The 20,098-nt window shown below is 30.6% G+C and overlaps 2 protein-coding genes across 5 annotated transcripts in view; one reads left to right on the top strand and one right to left on the bottom strand.

Annotated features, from left to right (window-relative positions):
• The window catches only part of LOC139488167 (set1/Ash2 histone methyltransferase complex subunit ASH2-like), a 45,319-nt gene that overhangs the window by 9,029 nt on the left and 16,192 nt on the right, over nucleotides 1-20,098 (bottom strand). For both annotated transcript variants that reach the window (XM_071273599.1, XM_071273601.1), the window contains exons 11-14: nucleotides 19,813-20,030; nucleotides 19,397-19,474; nucleotides 18,655-18,744; nucleotides 17,649-17,845 (exon numbers count right to left, since the gene is read on the bottom strand). In XM_071273599.1, the coding sequence (XP_071129700.1) occupies nucleotides 17,649-17,845; nucleotides 18,655-18,744; nucleotides 19,397-19,474; nucleotides 19,813-20,030 (583 nt within the window). The remainder of the gene's footprint in view (nucleotides 1-17,648; nucleotides 17,846-18,654; nucleotides 18,745-19,396; nucleotides 19,475-19,812; nucleotides 20,031-20,098) is intronic.
• LOC139488166 (DNA ligase 1-like) lies at nucleotides 1,197-16,177 on the top strand. 3 transcript variants are annotated; one of them, XM_071273596.1, is made up of 10 exons: nucleotides 1,197-1,468; nucleotides 2,213-3,120; nucleotides 5,399-5,564; nucleotides 7,984-8,096; nucleotides 8,624-8,723; nucleotides 9,198-9,284; nucleotides 11,055-11,520; nucleotides 12,316-12,384; nucleotides 13,255-13,286; nucleotides 13,591-16,177. In XM_071273596.1, the coding sequence occupies exons 2-10, from the start codon at nucleotides 2,534-2,536 to the stop codon at nucleotides 13,657-13,659; spliced, it is 1,689 nt and encodes a 562-aa protein (XP_071129697.1). In that variant the 5' UTR covers nucleotides 1,197-1,468; nucleotides 2,213-2,533; the 3' UTR covers nucleotides 13,660-16,177. The 3 variants fall into 3 exon arrangements, with proteins under 3 accessions (XP_071129697.1, XP_071129698.1, XP_071129699.1); XM_071273597.1 differs by having other exon boundaries at nucleotides 1,198-1,252; XM_071273598.1 differs by lacking the exon at nucleotides 1,197-1,468 and adding an exon at nucleotides 1,577-1,688.

The following is a 20,098-nucleotide window of genomic DNA, read 5'->3' as shown; positions in this document are numbered from 1 at the left end:
GGAGCTAACCGATTAGAGCTTAATTATTTTGTGATACTGACTACAAGTACTATAGACCAGTTATATCAAATAGCTATTTTCTTTTGCCATTTGAAATACTAGTAAAAGAAATCTGCTTGTCTCCAAGAACAAACAATCTTTATCCATGACTCTATTCAGAAAAAATAAATGGAGAAAGTGTCCATGGGATACAGATGATGCTCCTGTTTGCATATTACCCTGTTTGCATATTACGTTTAAAAGGGGCATAAGTCTTGAACAGTAAAACTGACACCACCCAAATCAAAACTTGATCTGTGTTTTGTGGCAATAAGCATTGTGTATGAGTTTCATAACATTTGATTGAAGCAAACTAAAGTGAGAGAACAGAAACTACTTTTAACTTACTGACAACTCTTAGGTAACAATTAATGCACCCTCCACTGCAGCGGGGGCATAAAAATTTGTATTTACCAGACGTTCCATTTAACAGTTGTAATGTGTAACGTCAATTGAAACAATAGTCTTATTTGTTCTGTAATAAAATATTTCACAAATGAATATCTCAAAATAGTTTAAAATGCACTAGTAGGGCAGAAGAATACTGAACAAAACACTACAAGTTTTATGATATTTTCTATTCACATAACTGTAAAACAATATGAGATTTAATATATGCTATGCAACAACTCCTTATACAAATATTTCCTGAAAATCAGCTGTTATCTGCAAGAATAGTTACATGGAGCATAGATGTGATACATCTATGGATGGAGGAAAGTGTTATTTCATGAAATTGTCTACAGTAATTAAATAAAAAAATAAAAGTCTAAAAACAGAAAACACATACAATGATATGCAGCTAGTATTAATATTCTTCAATAATATACTTCATATTAAAGCAATGTACCTTAGAACATGTACAATGGCTGAAACAATTATTTTCATAAAATTATTTAAATTGGCCACAATAAGATCACAAGTAGGTCAAAGGAAACAAAATTTATTTAAGGTAAGTATATACATAGATGTAATACCCATGGGTTTATATATCTATGGTATATATAATACTTTGTAACATCACATCACACAATCTTATACAAACCATAGCCAATTATTTTCAAGAAGTTATAAGAGGAGAAAACTGTCCAATTGTTGTAATTAGGCCAACACTCGACAGTAGGTCGTCCAATCAATATCAATATCTACAAATAGTTACATGCATCTTTCCTGTATTTCTAGACAGCAGTTGGTAGAAATTGTCTTCTAGTGGGTCAGTTGTAAAAATTATATTCTATCTTTAAAAAAAGTGTCTAGTTCAATTCTATTCTCAAAGGGCAAAAGCCTTATGACTGTTGGGAGTTATCATGAATGGAATAACATGATTGAATGATTATTGATAAAGTGTAAAAATAAACACATCTACAATGTTATGGTCTGAATTATTCATAAACCATATGGGAATCAATCAATGTTACCTGTAGCTCAGGTAGGTTTTTACATGTCATCAAAATCATGTGAAATGCTATAACCAAACTATTAACAAGTTATTGCATAGCTGTAAATACTTCAAAAAGAACTTTCTCAAGGAGATTTTAACTTTGAAAGATAGTATTTAAATGCAGTTTTAAATCCTTGGATTTTATGATATACTTGTTAAAAGAACACTTTAGTTTACACAGCAGATTTAGTTCTTCATACAAACTAACGTAATTATGTACATTTATTTAATTTTAAATAATTTTTATACAAAATATCATTCAAAATACCTCTGTTAAAAAGAAAAAATATTAGCCTTGATGATTTCTAAGTGATGAAAATATGTCAATTCTTTTCTGTTATCAATGTCAAAACTAATGCATATTTTATAACTCAGTAAGAAGTAAAAACAAATATTGTTTATCTTAAGATTGTATTATAGGGGTATGTGGAATGTGAGTCAGGGAGATATTTCCACCAGTTTTCTACATGGCACAGATGACTAATCGAGAGACATTATAATTTTACTTGGTGCAGTATTGATCTTTCAACAATCAAATCTTTCATGTCACAAAGGATTCAATTACATCTCTCTAATGTTTATGTCTCAAATTCATAATTCGGGATTTTCAAAATTTTCTGGATATTTGCTGATTAAAGGGACTTCCCACTAAACCACAGGTTAGAAATTTTTATTTAAATGTATCAATTGACTGTCTATATTGATCAAGTGTTTTCTTTTTTTGTAATATAGTGAGATTCCCATGACCTGGTAATAACAATAGACTGTGTTTTATTTGATGATCTTCTTAGTGTAGGGAGATGAAGATCAGCTGGTCAGATTATAACACAAGGAATGTAAACTAAGTACTTATGTATACACACACGGATTACTAATTACCTTGTTTTTCCTTTCAAACTTTTATAATTGATCTATGTACAAAGAGTACCTGCAGGGTGATTGCACTTATATACACATATACACAAGGATGTATAACACTAGGATAGAATTGGTGTGTAACAGTTCACAATGATTTTGCACCTCTGGATTTATTTATTTCCTGCTCAATAGAAAATGAAGTTGTATTCATTTTTAGGACGTTTGTATTTTTTAATATTAATTTATATACCATCGACAACATGGTCATTTCCATATGAAAAGAGATCTTATTCCCATGTGGATACGATATTCAACAAAAGAAAGCACATCAAAGAAGATACATATGTAAATAATAAGTTAAAACTGCAATTTAATATCAAGGATCCTGCCAGAAATGTTATATTTAAACCAACAGATGTACATTATGTACAACTGCCTCAGGAAGTTAAGTACGTTACAACCGGTACACACAAATATTCAGGAAATGTTAGAGAATATAAAAATAGTAATAGTGAAGATGTGAGTCTTGCCGAGGCATTGACTCAGGAATCAGAGGAGAATAAGTCATCATTTAGTATGGTTCTACCTATAGCAGGGACTTTAACTGTCTTATTTAGTATGTCAATATTAGTGGCTATATTCCAATGTTGTTGTCGGAAAAAACGACAAACTTCACAATCAGAAGAAGTGAAGACACGAAATGATAAACAAGTGGATTCTGGAAAAGATTCTGGAGATGAACTTCTAAAAGATGAAGAGAAAATTCATACTGAAAGTCAGGGGTAGGTTGTCTGGAAATAACACTAAACATGCTTAATCTAACCAGGGCTTGTCTTTCAATCTATTTCTATCTATTAACAAGCATATCTTTTTTGCATCATTGTCAAATATTTAGAGAATGTTCTGTTTTATGCCATTGATTGCTAACTGTCATGTATTTCACAAATTCTTTAGATTCTTTGGAAATTTGAAAGAGTATATACTCTTTGTATCTTTGAAAGTGGAAAAGAAACATTGAAACAGACCCCACTATAAACTCTTAATGTTTTTGAATAGGGTTTCAGTGAACTGTTGTCTTTCCCATTATTCAAAATGTGTAGGTGTTGTTATATCATATGATAAATTTATCATGTTTATCTAAGAAAGTGATTTTACAAAATATTATGCATACGTGTGTCTTAACCTAATTGGTTGGTACACTTTACAAATATCTGGAGTAGAAAAGGAAGTTTATACTTGCACCGAACACACAACAATGACCTCACATATACATCATGATACATAATAGTCTACATTGTTACATGTTTATTCCTGGGCAATGACAGCTTTTATTCTTGTCAGCTAAAAATATATACCTGTAATGATTGAGTCATGTACATGATATAAGTAACTAATAAAAATATCCAAAGAATTACCTCTCAAGAAGGTATAGTGACTCTGTAAAATGGAATGTAAAAAAAATATTTTTAAATATAAAGTTGCTTGTAAATAATATACAGGAAATCATTCGATAAGATTTTGACCTTATCTTAGATATCAACCTTATATTGAAGTATAATATTGTGCGTATATATTTATTCAGGAAATAATACATCTCAATTTAAACTTTAATATCAAATAATGGTTTCATAACAGTAAAAACAAAAGCCTTTATAAAAAAAAATTGACAGCAGAGGATTTTCAGGTTTTAAATTTCTTTGAGAGCACGGCTCATCAAGACAATTTCTACACCTTTGTGAGCATCAGTGGCTTTGTGGGTATTCATTACCTGATGTCAAATATAACAATTAAAACTACAGTAGTGAAAACCTTTCTTGGCAGGTCACCTTCTAATCTTCTAACTGCAGTAGTACTTGTGTATTTTAAATCTCAGTTAAAAGGTCACCTTTCTTTAAAGGTCAATTTTCTTTGACCTTGAGAATGACCTTTATATACAGGACTTTACAGGTCTGACTGTATATTCTGATCTAGGTTAGTAACTTAATTCAAATATCAAGCATTGGTTCACTGACAATATTTGTGCCCCTTACTATACAGTGTTCTCAACATGAACTTTAAAACTGCTGATGTAGTAATGACCATTGATAAGGAGTAATCTTACCATCTGGGTTTTACATGTGTAGATGTTGATTGCTAATAATCACATTAGTAGTAAGGTGTCAGAAGGTAAATAGGATAATAACCACTAGAAATGCCAAAAAGTGGTTATGGCAATTTGCTCCTCACTTGGTAACTGGCTATGCCATCAAACTAAGAGATTTTATTAATTGATTGTTAATTGTTCAATGTCCAGTGGCAAATATTTCATGTATGTTCAGAACAAATAAACAATAGATAGGTCATATAATCATGACAATAGAGGTCATCTGGGATAAAGGTCAGGCAAATTTGAACTGCGTCTGGAGGGTATATTGGATAAGGACAGAAATGCAATCTACTGACTCCTCTAAGAGGTGTTGCAAGGGTCTTTTAAAGTGAATGCTAAGAGGAGATTTAGTACATTATTATATAGCATTGAAAGAATAGGGTTGAGAGGACTTTGCATTGTCAATTGGTAACTGGTAAGTGTAGCTCATTTACAATGATACAGCATGCAGTAATTCAATGTGAATTGCTTGTTTCTTTTGCATATATCTATGAAGCAAATAATTCATGGATAATGAGTATAAATCATAATGCTCATATAATACCATAAAACCACACCTCATTAGAATAATTATAATGCAAGTATATTGATTCATCTTTAATAGTCAAGGATATAAATAAGATATTGATGATCTAATTCCTTTGTTTTGTTATCACATAATAATTTTATACAAAAACTTATTTTTTATTAACCATATATTTCATGATTCATTCTCTTAACATCCTCTTAAAGTTTAAATTGTATCAAACTTTCCCATGCTTTTATATTTTGACTTTTGTCCTCTCCTTAACTTCTATTATTTAGTAAGATATTCTTCAAACAAATGTTTGATATATCATTCATTTGAAATTATGAAACACCAAAGTATATACAAAAGTTGAAAAAATACATAATGTATGATATGTGTTTTACAGATCAGAAAAAGAAGAAAAAGAAATAACATCTATAAAATCAAAGATCAAAGCATTTGAAGGAGTGATACCAACCCAACCATCCCCTGGTCCAATAAGACATGTGAGGAAACGGCCAGAAAGTAATGCTTTCAAAGCTTTGGAGAACCAGGGAATTGTATATGGCATGGTAGGTATAACCCTAGTTATAGACCCACCCAACCATCTTCAGGTCCAATAAGACATGTGAGGAAACGGCCAGAAAGTAATGCTTTCAAAGCTTTGGAGAACCAGGGAATTGTATATGGCATGGTAGGTATAAACCTAATTATTGACCCACCAAACCATCTCCAGGTCCAATAAGACATGTGAGGAAACGACCAGAGAGTAATGCTTTCAAAGCTTTGCTTTCAAAGCTTTGGAGAACCAGGGAATTGTATATGGCATGGTAGGTATAAACCTAATTATAGACCCACCCAACCATTTCCAGGTCCAATAAGACATGTGAGGAAACGACCAGAGAGTAATGCTTTCAAAGCTTTGCTTTCAAAGCTTTGGAGAACCAGGGAATTGTATATGGCATGGTAGGTATAAACCTAATTATAGACCCACCCAACCATTTCCAGGTCCAATAAGACATGTGAGGAAACGACCAGAGAGTAATGCTTTCAAAGCTTTGGAGAACCAGGGAATTGTATATGGCATGGTAGGTATAACCCTAGTTATAGACCCACCCAACCATCTCCAGGTCCAATAAGACATGTGAGGAAACGGCCAGAAAGTAATGCTTTTAAAGCTTTGGAGAACGAAGGAATTGTATATGGCATGGTAGGCATAACCCTAATGATAAGACCCATCTCCTTCATGCTAAGTCTTCAGAATATAACATCTTGGCATTATTCATGAAATTGTAGATAATGCCCAAATAGACCTCACAATCATGTGAAAGTCTTCAGAATATATTAACCTTGGCATTGGGTATGAAATGAAAGTTTAACAAATATTTAAGTCTCATTCATAACAAATCTAGCCTAAGGTGTATGATAACCAAGGCATTATGTATGCCACATGAGCAATAGAATGAGGTTATTAAACTGCAGGGTAAAAATAAAAATTTAAGATAATCACACTATTCTATATAATTAGAATTTCAAAGAAAGTCAATAAATTTTAATATTTGACAGTATTTTCAATTGCATCAAGTTCTAAATTTGTTTACATCTTAATCCATAAAATGTAAACAGACATGTAGACATTTGCTTATAAAAGAAATTCAATTTTTCTTAAGTCAAAGAATTTTTAAACACGGTATGACCTTGGGTCACAATGACATAACAAACTGACAGCTGCTCAGTCTGATTTATCAATGATGCCCACTCTCTTCAAAGATGATCTACTATTTACATACGACAGCTTATACATATAAACATCCGAATCTAAATAATCCTACAGATAATAAAACATAAAACACATTAGATACCTAAGGATCAAAGTACTGATGATGATAGCAGACAAAGAGGGAAAATTCTTGGCAATTTACATTGGGTGTGTGTTTACATCTGTTTATATTATTATTGCTATGGAAACTTTATCAACATATTTGTGTTTTTGTTTACTTTAATGAAAAGTATCTAAATTAAAGTGAATATTGCAGGATCTGCAAATCTTCCAGAACAAAAATGCCACAAGTTTTAACTTTAGCAGAAAATTTTGTGTATATGTGTAACATTTTGTAGCAGGTCACTGTTCTTTTGACATCAGAAGATTTGTACAATTATTTACACTGAGTACCACTTGAATAACCAACACCCTTTACTGAAAAGTCCAAATCCTTAATCTTTCTGGCAGATTGGCACAGCATCAAATTGTTCCCAATATATAACCTGTGTGGTTCATCTGATTCAAAATAATGACAATTAGGATATAATTATAGATTTCTCCTAGCATGCCATATCACTAAAGCCTTGCAGCTGATCTATCATAATTTGTTACAAATAACTTATTTCCTAAAGGCATGAAGGATATAATCTACAGATATAAACAAATATAAAAATTGCTGATTTTTTGCAACATTTATTTATAAAACTACATCTCATCAAATCAAATCAAAACATAAAGCAGAGGAATTGGCTAAAATAGAAACAGAGGTCAACATCCTGGTAATGAACTCTGCACAACACGATTGAAGAAAACATTAACCTAAAGAAATATTTTAAGAACTACAAAGTCTGTAGAAGCAATATATGATGAAATAGACAACTGTTTGATTTTAGAAATTATGCACGAGTTACTCCATCACAGGAGGTATTTAAAAACATAGTACATTTGTACAGCTAAACAAAAGACACCCTTGGTTAAATTTATTTCATAATTTATAAAATATGGCAGTATTAACTAAATATTATAGTCAATTTCTTAATGCATGCAGAGTAAGAGTTGGTTGGCTTGCTCGCCTAGAAATAATGAAATTTACTCTAATAAAGATTTCTACCATCTCACTTATTTAGAAAGATCAAGGTCATCTGTATATTTGTATACCTGAAATATCTTACTGAAACTACAGTCAAGTATGCATCAAATACATGCATTTTTTATTTTTTATTTTAAAGGGTAAAAGTCCTTCTAGGCTTTCAAAGACACCTGAGGATGAGAACCAGAATGCAACTGTCTCAGAGGAGATTACCAGGGCAGAAAGGGAGACAACTCCTGATGATGATTTAGGGTAGTTACAAGAATAATGCTGGCTCTATTAAACTTAAAATAAATTGTTTCTAAGACTTTTAAACCTTCATATCAAGCGAACTCTGAAAGTGCCTGTGTAGTTTGAGATGTCACTGATAAAAATATGTCCTCGCAGATAAATGCAGAACAACAAGCTGTCAAGGAATAAAAGTCATATATATATTTTAACAGGATAGAAATCCCTTCAATGCAGAATTATGCTGTATTTCAAAGCTTCCAGTAATTACCTATAATTTATAATTGTTTGCGCCTTTTAACATTGTCTCTTAGCATTCCTGGTAAAAAATATTTAGGAAAAATTTAATCTGAATGCATAAAATTCAGTATTTTTACTTTGATTCATATAATTATTTCATCAAAAGTTAGAACAATTGATTCTTATAAAATAGGACTCTTCTGACTAAGAATAAAGTTAAAGGGGTTGCTTTTCTTTAAAACTTTGAACTCACTACCTGCTATCATCTAAACAAAAGAATTGAAGAAGATCCATTATCTTTGTACTTACAGGGGATACAAACAGCCAGAAAACCCAGATGTAGTTATTGCTGATGTAGATGAGAACGATGAATTTGGTGTGATAGTCAGAGATACTTCAGTATTAAGATCTGTATGTACTATTTATAAGATGTCATTTCATTTTCTATCACAGAAATTATCTTGTGTCCCACAAAAAAAAAGTATATTCAGATTAGAAATTCATTTCAAACCAAAATTGTTACTTACATATATACATGTAGGAATAAATAGTTATCCATTTTGCAAACAAACAACTTTCTATCGTGGCATATGACATTGCTTTTCTTTTAAAAACAAAAGATACCAGCTGGATATGGTTATATTATTTTTTAGACTTACATAGGCCTTGAAATATATTTACCACCCAGACTTCAAACATATGGGGACAAACAGTGTATTGTTCATTCAAGGACCTTTCCTTTCAAGATAAGACTCCCATGTCATTGAACTATAATTTTTTAAAAGGTCATGCAAGTCTTTAGGCTAAATAAGTCAGTTTATTTGTTTTGAACATTGTACAATATGCCTATACAATTGAAAATTAATTAATGTTCCTTCAAAACAGCATAAAAGAGCTCCACCTCCAAAGAACAGAAACAGATCATCAGCTGCTGTTAGAAGAAAACGAGCAAGGGAGACAAATCCAGATCTTGTATGTATATTATTCATAACTTCAGGGATGCTTAATCACAAATTCAATGGCCTTAATAATCTATATCTGTGTAGGATTTGCTGGCAATGAAATCTGTGTGCAAAATATTGCATCATTATAAGGAAAAGGTTTTTGAAAAAATTGAGGACAAAACTACGGATAAATTGCAATTACTTGTGTGTTTTAATTAATAGCTGATGGTTTTGGGGAAATTGGTTTTCAAGGTGTGCCAACAGTTTTTATATATCACATCAAGGTTAATTCAGTATGTTAGATAACTTTTTACCAAGCTAGTATCAAGTTGTCATTGCAAACTGTGCATCGAAAATCCATAAATAACTTGTACTTTTTTAGTGAAAACTGATTTGGTTTGGCAAAGTACTCTTTAAATAGAAATTTAAAAATTCCATACAATCTGAAAGGATCTAAAACAGTTTGAAAAAATAAAAAAAATGTCTTCATTGCAAAAGGCTAAAATAGTTACAAGGTGTGCACACAGAGTCCTTCAAGGTTCAGTTTTAGGACCTTTATGAGTTTTCTTTTACATAAATGATAAGGCTCTTGAAAAGTTTTTTTCACATTGCAAACTTAACAATAGAACTTGCTTATTTGCAGATGAGTTTGGTAATGTATCTGTCATAAGTATTGACAAGATATACTCTAGATATGCAAATATACATTTAATAATATATATATATATTTTTTAGATATACAATAATGTATTTGAAAATAGATGCATATTCTAGATAATAGTAGTACAAATATGCATATGACAAAAGATATATATTTTAGATAAACATATTTTGCAAACATCTACATCATTTAGGGTCTGGTGGAAAGTTGTCTTGTTGGCAACCAAACAACATTTTCTTATTCATTTATATAAAGATACATTTGAAAAGAAGTAAATCTTTCTGTTATTTTGAAGAGATAAATTCCTGTTACATTGTATACACTTTTCATGCAACTGACCATGGAAGTAATATTTAACTGACACATTTAAAAAACAGTGTGGACATATCTAAAGGTATTAATAAGACTGCATTTAAAAGCATAGCATGTGAAAGAATATTCACACAAACTTTTAAAAAATAGAAAAAGATTTAATAGATATGTTTCTATCTTGTTTTATGTAAGAGATCAAAACTTGACCTTTTTTTTCAAACTGAAATTCAAACTGCTGATTCAACATAAAAACTACAACGAAGTTATTCATTTATTCCTTAGTTTAACATGTATAAATTTATTGTTAAATGCATTTGACAGTATACTTAATCATATGCATGTACATGTAAATTTGATCTTTTTATATATTTATTACTTTTTTATTGCATTGTATCTCATTATAGACGTCTGACAAAGACATAAAACCCATTTTATAAAGATTTTTATACTATAAAATTATATTTTTACCTGTATAACACAGAGAAAACTGGCAAGAAACATTTTAAAAATAAAGTTATTACTTTTTTCCAACATTTCAAGGTTAAGAATTACTCCTACTAATGACAGGAACATAAACTATCAAAATAATTTGAAAACTTAACTTTGTAATTTTCATATATATAAAGCATAAACATATGTGAATCAGTCCATTTTGATTTGTTAATAGATTAGTTGTATAAATCAACGTGACAGCAACACCACAACACAAGTTTAAACAATATTAAACATGGCCATTAACAATTGACAAAAGAAAATAAAGCAACCATAAAATATTTCGATTCCAGACAAATAACAAATAAATAACATATTTGACTTCTTTTACAGCTTTTTAATGACAGTTCAAACAACTCATCTTTAGCTGTGCCAGATGACCTTGAACTAGTGTACTCAGACAAAGTTAGTGTTAAAAGTGATACAAGTGATTCAAAAGACAGGAAAAAAGACAAAACAGATTCGTCTGAAAGGAATAAAAATAAAACTGATTCTGCTGAAAGGAATAAAAATAAAACTGGTTCTGCTGAAAAAAGTAAACAAAAGAAAGACAAAATTAAAATTCTGAACGACAAGGATTTAATTGAGAAAAAAAGGGAGGAAACTCCAACTATAGTGACATCTGACCATAGTGATGATAATATAATAGATATATCTAAACAAGAAGTGCCACCAGAAGTGTTCTCAGGAGGAAATATATTCATGCACATTGATCCTACTGTGAAGAAAAATGCTGTTAAAGTAGAAAAGAAACCAGCTACACCTCCTCCGACACCACGAGTACGGACCAGTCAACTTAGTAAGTATACAGCTACACCTCCTCCGACACCACAAGTACGGACCAGTCAACTTAGTAAGTATACTCCTACACCTTCTCCTACACCACAAGTACGGACCAGTCAACTTAGTAAGTATATTCCTACACCTCCTCCTACCCCACAAGTACGGACCAGTCAACTAAGTAAGTTAGATGTCTTAATAAGTTTCTGTGCTAAAGAAATAGCCATCAATATCAACCAGAATTGTTTTGGTATTTTCTTAAATAAGTACATAGTTCCTTCTTTTTCTTATCAAATTGGGAATCAGAATAGTATGTAGTAAAACAAAATATTCCCCTTATGATGACAATGACAACTGCAAGGTTAATGAATACATTTTTAAGTAGCACTATCTAGAATTATATCCCTTTCGACATGTTTGATATTACTTTGATTCAAAATTGAATTAGGAGGACATGTGGAGTACATGTCAATGAAACAGCAATCCACCAGCATAATAAGCAACAACATAAAATCTGATGGTCACCATTTTATAAAACATATGTATAAGCAACTACTGGTTTACCATAGGCTTTGTCATTAATCCGCCAGTTTGCAAGGACCCTAACAGGCTACCCATAAGTATCACCAACTCATTACTTAATTTATACCTAATCACCAACTAATGCATTGTTGACCATGGCAACAGTTTACATATGTCTTACTTTTTGACTCTCTCAAGGCGAGACAAAAATGTGGGCACTAATAACTAAGAAATACTTAATCCTGAAAAATGTATGATATATCCCTTTTAAGTGTAACATTTTTTTTTTTAGGTGTAGAGGAAAGGAAAGAAAAAGCCAAATCTACGCCATTATTAACTAGTCATGAAGATCTTGCAAAAGGTACACTCATTTTAATTTTGTATTTCCAGTCAGAATCTATCACCTATTTTAAAACTATCATGAGAGATGTTTTGAAGAAATTTATCATATCGTTATATATCATTAGACAACTGCAACATATGTGATCTTTGTTTTAAAGAGAAATACAGGCTTAGAGTATATGCAACTTCTTAAGAAATAAAAAGCAAAAAGTATATATAAAAAGAGACAAACAAATAAAATAAATTACAGTCATTGGAATTCTTAAATAATATTACACGTTTTCAGATCTGATTACATCATGTTTATTCGTCAAAACAATTGTAATTAACAGAAAAGTCTGACTATATGTACATGTATAATTCTGAACATTTTTATGTCATAACCACACAAAAAGGACATGTTATGCAACAGGAAATAAGAGATATAGGTATTAAATACCACAGAGATAATAAAAAAACAACCTTCATAATGTTTGACTTTCAAAAATGACCCTTTCAAGCAATTCTCTTGTATTATGTGTATATCATGTATAACGGTATTAAATTACATGTAAATGAAACATTAAAGGTGGAAGAAGTTTAAGTAATATTCTCATGATTTTCAAACAAAAAATGAAATACAGGAAATTCATATAATAAACTCATCATAGATTCCATGATTATATTTTTTACACAAGAGTCGTGTTTCTTCTTTACAAAAAACTCATCAGAGACACTCAAATCAAAAAAGTTAAAAAAAAAAAAAAAAAAAAAATGAAGTTGAAGAGAGTTGAGGACCCAAATTAAACAGGTTTGCGAAATACAACTCAGGTAATCTATTCATGGGATAGAACATCCCCCTAAGTTAGCCCCTTATAAGTTATATCTAATATATATACTTCTTTTACAGCTCTTGGTAAACTCAAGTCTCCCAGCAAAGAGGTAAATACGTTATTATATTTACAACAAAGTTTATAAAACCTTTTATAATATCTCCATAAGAATAGTGGTGTCTAAGTTAGCTTTGCTGAACACTGATCAGCTTTTGATTCATTGTAGCATCTGAAATGCTCTCTCTTTCAAAATTTCCAATGAAGGATAACATGGCCTAGAGTCTAAGACAAAATTAACAGATACGTTGCTTAATTCCATTGATAATATATAATTCAACAAAAACACTTATTGGTAAGCACTTGTAAATTTTTGTATGCAATATTTTAATTAACTGTTTTTTATCTAATTTCAGAATAACAGTGCTAAGACTGCTGGAAAGAATCGTTCATCCACCGATCTCTCATCTAACACCAAAATGTGATAATTGTTATTGTAAACATTGTGTGATTTACGATGGAACTCTTTATTTATAGTAGTGGTAATCCACTTTAATATACTTGATTAATCATTTAAAACTTGATCAAACTTTTTTAATTATATGTTATATGATAGTATTACCATTAATAATTTGAACTTCAGCTTAGTTTCAATTTATTTCTAATCAAACCATTAGTTTTAATTCATACTTATTTTTGAAACTTATAGCAATAATGTGGTGCTTATATTATGAATCTTATTTTTTCTACACTCTGGTGTAGAAATTCTAAAAGGGAAAATATTTTACTTAATTTACTCATGTGCTGTCGAAGTTCTTTTCATGACAGTAAAAATATATTTGAATACATGAATTATTATTGTTTTGACTACACATGGCAAAGAACGGATCAAGTAATTAAATAAGATATGTGTAGTGCAAAAAAATTGCCAAAATGGGAATAAGCTGTACAAAATATATTCAACATGAGATATATTTTCCTAAAGCTGATTAAATCAGTCTAGATAGATTTAAGACTTTTTAAACACAGTTTATTTAAATAACTCATACCAAAAATACTGCTTGAGAAATTTATAAATGCTTAGTGTCAAAAGCCTATTCCTCAAAAGTTCTCTGAAGGTCAATTCAATCTTTGCTAGAGGCAGTAATTCTAGGGAATATCATTGTATGTAAGTTTGTGATGATAAGCTTCCCAATTATGTTAAAACTGGTGATTCAGTGTTTCCAAAGCTGGAAAACCAAACTATCAATCTGTTTACAACATATAAAATGTTTCATAACTACATCAGGTATATTTATAGTATTTCTGATTTGGGAGACCCCAACAAGCTCTATGCTAAGCTTAATGTATGAATTATGCATCAACAAAATTAGTTAAAAAGAAACTATACATGTGATGTGTAATTCAAAACAATAGTTATCTCCCTTTTATTATTACACAAATTATATTAGTTATCTCCCCTTTTATTATTACACAAATTGTATTAGTTATCTCCCTTCTGACAGTGTCAATGGATCAGGTTTGTTTTTTACAAATTCAGCACTATTCAAGTGGTACTAGCTTTTGCATATATAATGTGTTCCATTTTTATTTCTTCCATTCCATCAATAGTGTCAATATAAACATTTATAGCAATTTCAATTAGCTGTATATAACATTGCACAGTTCTTTCATATATGTATTCTGTGCTTTGACTGTGAACAATATATTGAATACTAATCTTTTAATGATCAATCTACCATGTCTACTATAAAGTATTAGTTTTTGTATTTTATTTAACTGACACTTTTTTGTCTCTTCACTGCAGATCAGGTTTTTATGTTTGTACAACAGTGTATCGCCATCATACATTTTGCAATTCATTGAGAAGTTTTATTTTAATTTTTTAAAGGATTTATAAGAAGGGAATTATAATCTTACTGTCACATTTTGGTGAAAACTGTCATTGGAAAGAGTTCTTAACATGACTTATCTCTGAAGACCACAATGTCAGCTCTTTGCAATTTTATTTATAAAAGAATATATTTTTTGTCTCTCTATCCATTTATGTATTTCTTTCTATCATACATTTCAAGGAATACATTATATCTATATAAGTTTCTTTGGCAGACATTCAAAAGATTTAGGAAAACTAATGAAAATAAACTAATATCACACATAAAAAAAAAAAAAATATCCCCCAATATTCCTTTTTTATTTATTAACTAGTCTAATGTAATCGTGTGTGTAAAGCAATAATCATTAGCTCACTGATTTATTTTAATTACTTTTTATTTTAATTCAAATTTAACTGTTGTCAGTTAGAGATAGTATTAGCTAGAAGACGTCATTAAATTTTCATACACTGTTTATCCATCAGCTACGATCGTTGGTTCCTTTATACAGGAGATAATCTTAATACCTGTTGGAGAAAATACCACATGTTATGTGTAAGGATTGATGAGGTCCCACAACATGCCAATCTTTTCTGATTTTTTACAACAAAATGAGGATCAATCAGTATCAATTTGTCAAACAATTTTTATTCAATTATAATTTTTTGTGTTTATCAGACAGAAAGACATTGATGAAAATTAAAACATTATTTTAAAAAGCATGATCAAATACAAAATACATAATCTTTTGACGCAAACTTAACAAAAGTTCTGAATTAGTTTCACTAAAAAACTTGTGACTTAAATTGATCATAAGTATATTGAATTGTTTATGACTTACAATCAATCTTTCGATCTTAGTCGTAAGCTATTTTGTGAAACCAATTCCTGTTGTATGTGAGATAAGTTTTTATAAGGTTAATGGTTCCTCATCAAATCATTACTGAACTACACATGTGGCATTTTCTAGTGGCTCAAATCCAACAGTATTTACATCAGAAACACAACTTGCCGTCCTGTATGCAGCTTATTGTCAGAGATCAGTTCTTCCACTGTTTACTCACATTTTTATATTGTTAAGAGGTATTTTTGTATCTTGTTAAATAAACAAAGTGCTTAGAGTCTAAAATATTTTGTTGTTTTTTGTTTCTGTCTTTCTGTTAAAAAGACCAACCAAGCGACAATTACAAACAGAGTTTTACTATATTCCTCTTCCACATTAGAACTTAGGCCAGGATTTTTTAATTTGTTGGTTTACGGATCCGCCGACCTGATTTTGCCTATTTCCAGAATAAAAATAAAATTGACTTTTCATGCTTTTTCATTCCCGCCGACCCTAACAAATGCATTATCCCTGAAAAATAAATAAATTAGCCTTTTTTTATACAATGAAATGCATTAATCACTAACAGAATTGATAACACTTTCTGTTGTGAAAAAATTAAACTTCCAGTTTACGTTTCTAAAAATAGATAAATCAATTATTAATGACCCTTACTTGTCGTTTGGACAAATATTTTTGTGGAACGAAACCCGTGTTTAAAACCAATTACACAATAAGTTCGTTTCTCTTATTTGTCAACAGTCCGTAAGATGCATCTTCTCATAGAAATAGACTTGTCCAAATGTGGACAGGTGGAAGTTCAGGACATCAAGTTAAAGTACTGAATATTAACAGATCATTTAAAATTTTCTTGTTTCATAGATAATAAAAAAAATTCGTCCATTTGGATAAAAACGGGAATGCGTGACAACAGATTAACACGATATTCTCGTTTTTTCCAGTGGACGAGTCTATTACGTTTTTGACGCGTGTGTTGAAAATTATTTTCTTACCACGCTTTTACATTTATTTCTTTATCAGTTTTCGTTCTTGAAGATCATTATTCACCAAGTTTTCTGGAATTGATTAAGAGCTATGTGAATTGGTCTTCCTTTATGAAATTTAATTACGTCTTTGTCCGTGCACCCCCTTTTTTACGGGAAATTATTAGGCAATGTCATGCAATTTTTATTACAACTGAGCAATAATATTTCATTAAACTAAAATTTAAGAAATGATGACAAAATAGGATAACAAACATATTATTAGAAAGGTGAAATATATATTTATTTTGCATATCAGTTTTCTGTCTTGAAAGGTATTTTTTTATTTTTTTCCCGACCGACCGACCCGACTTTTTCATGGAGAAAATCCGTAAACCAACAAATTAAAAAACCGTGGCCTTATTGATATCTTTGTTGAGTGAAATCCTGTGATAAAATCATCACCAAGATAAAGAATATACCCCTCTTTTGCTGTGAACAAAATGCTTGGCAATAACTAATTTTGTAATAAGATGAGCACAAGAAAGATTTTATATCATAGACCATGTACTTTGTTTCATCCATACCAAAGAGGAGCTAAGCAAAAAAATCCTGTATACTTTACATAGACAGAGATCTAGACCAATATAAAAATACATGTGTAAATGCAAGCTTTGGACTTTTGCTGTTTTAGTTTCTAAACTAACTCAAGGGATACTGTACTTAAAACTTCACAGATAGCAGCACTAAAATGAATCAAAATATTTTTGTGAGTGGAGAAAAAGATGACTTACTCTGTCTTTGAAGGTATCAGGTATTAATTTCTTTACTGCATGTGGTTCTGGAAGATGTATCATAAAGCCAAGGACATCACCCTCCCCATATCCTGTTTCTGCATAATGTTTCCCTCGACTCTGATGGAATTTGGTACCTTTTCTTGACCTCCATGAAAAACTGAATTTGTCATAACCACATGGAGCTTGCAAGTTACCTAAAATAATTATCAAAAAGAACTGTATGACTATAATTACAAAAAGGTTTTCCTAAAATAATCATTTATTCAAAAGCCTTCAATAGTGGATTTCGATTATTTTGTGGCTTCCAATTTTAATGGATTGATAGAAATATGTATTTTCTTGGATACTCTGGGATTTAAACAAATTCTGAACACAACATTAGGAAATCTGTATTTTATTAAACACTTCATTTTGTAGTAAATGTATTACTGAATGAATCTTCACTATATAAATGATTTCCTCGTAACAAAGTTGTATGAAATATTAATTTCAAAATGCTTATACACCCAAATACAAAATACCATTGACCAATTACTAGTGGTTCACCTTAAACTGACCAAATCACACACAAATGCATTAAAACTAAACATAAGTTTTAAAGTCAATAGGCTATGACTGAGGGGGCGAGTCAAATAATCTTAATGGAAATGAGATGAGCCAATACTAATATATAGATCTGCATACCAAATATCATTAGTAGTTCCACATAACTGACAAAATCACAAACTTATACTATTTTCTGCTGCCAGATGTCCACACCTTAATCAAAGCAAAAAAAATATGTGAAACAAGATATTTCTCCACTATCTAACAATTGTTACTATGCAAAGTCAACAGACCATGAGTGAAAAGGCAGGTCAAAATAATATCCATGCAAATGTATGTGCAAATTATTATACAATTGCTTGACAAATATCATTGACTTACCATTAGGAGTTCCCCACTAACTTAATCACAAACTAATCAAATCAAGATCCAATTTTAGTTTTCTCTCAATATTTACCTAATTCTAGTGACCACCCTACTCTACAAGCTGTGTCAGCTGGCATTTCATCTATAATAACTTCATAATACCAAGACCCTCTTCTTACACCTGAAAAATAATTAATATGTGGTTTTAGCGACCTTTCTTCTTTACATATAACTTTGTATTTTTTACATCTCTACTGTCCATAGCTTGATATTAAAGTCTGCGTCACTGATCGTTATTGAGTTTATGTCCCAAGACTATAAGATAAAGATTTTACTACAAGTTTCACGTAAACTTTATATTACCAACAATCCATGTAAATGAGGTCAAGGTAAAAAAAAAAAAATCCTGTCAGACTAATATTTCACAATCACCCAATACACAAATATAGCTGACCTATTGCTTATAGTATCTAAGAGACAGAATTGACCATGACAACCTAACCTTTACACATGAACTACATAACAAGATAAGATGAAAAATGCCAGACAGGCATGTACAATTAAAAATATGTACATACTCAACTATGGTTGACCTTTTTTGCTAAGAGGCTTAACCGGAACTTGCTGAGCACAATAAGCCGTCTTATTTGTTGGCATATACCAATCAACGATTTCTAAGTTCACACCTTTTGTACATTGACAAATCCTTAATACTATTCATTTTACAATGATCTTTTAATCATTTCTCATCAAGCACACTTCAAAAATGTCACATTATATTTGGTTCTTTTTTTATCATTAATTTTGTTCCTATACAAAGATGAGATACTAACCATGCGTAGCTCTAACCATACTGTAACCTTTTTCTCCAGTCACGCTTAGTCTGTCATCAGATATCTTTAACTGTGGTGCTATTAACAAAACATTTCTGTTCAGTAAAAGATCCATCTTTGACTAAAATAAGTTTACTAAAAAGGATGGTTTCTATAATGAATAGAAACAATCATGTCAATACTTTTCAAGATATGTTGGGTTTTTTTTTCTTTCTTATATCAAATAAACTATTTCAGTTAGAAATTCTAGAAACTTTTAAAATCATCACCTGTTTTACATTGACTCAAAATGAACAATTTTTCTATACAATTTCTCCCCAGCAGGTCAAAACTTTAAATTGGTATTTGCTGCTTTCCCACTAAGCATGCAGCATTAAGGAGTAATAGCAAATTATAAAAGAACAATCAAGCTATACCTCTGTCATTCAGTGAAAGGAAAACTTCTGTCCCTAAATACATTCTGTACAAGTAACCAGGGATAGGTTTGCCTGCCCAGTCAACACTTTCATCAAACGCCTGTCTGTTAGGTGCATGAGGGTCAGACTCAGCTAAAATATATCTGTAGCCATCTTTGTTGTATGGATGTTCCAATGGATATCCATGAACAGCAACTTTTGTACTGGGTCCTATGTCACTGAAAAACAAAATATGTAACTTTTACAACATTGTAACTTATATCTTCATAATCAATTTTTAGTGATA

This window comes from Mytilus edulis, chromosome 9, assembly GCF_963676685.1.
Source record: "Mytilus edulis chromosome 9, xbMytEdul2.2, whole genome shotgun sequence".
Lineage (NCBI taxonomy): Eukaryota > Metazoa > Mollusca > Bivalvia > Mytilida > Mytilidae > Mytilus > Mytilus edulis.
The sequence above is the reverse complement of the archived record's forward strand: the minus strand, read 5'-3'. Positions and strand labels throughout refer to the sequence as shown.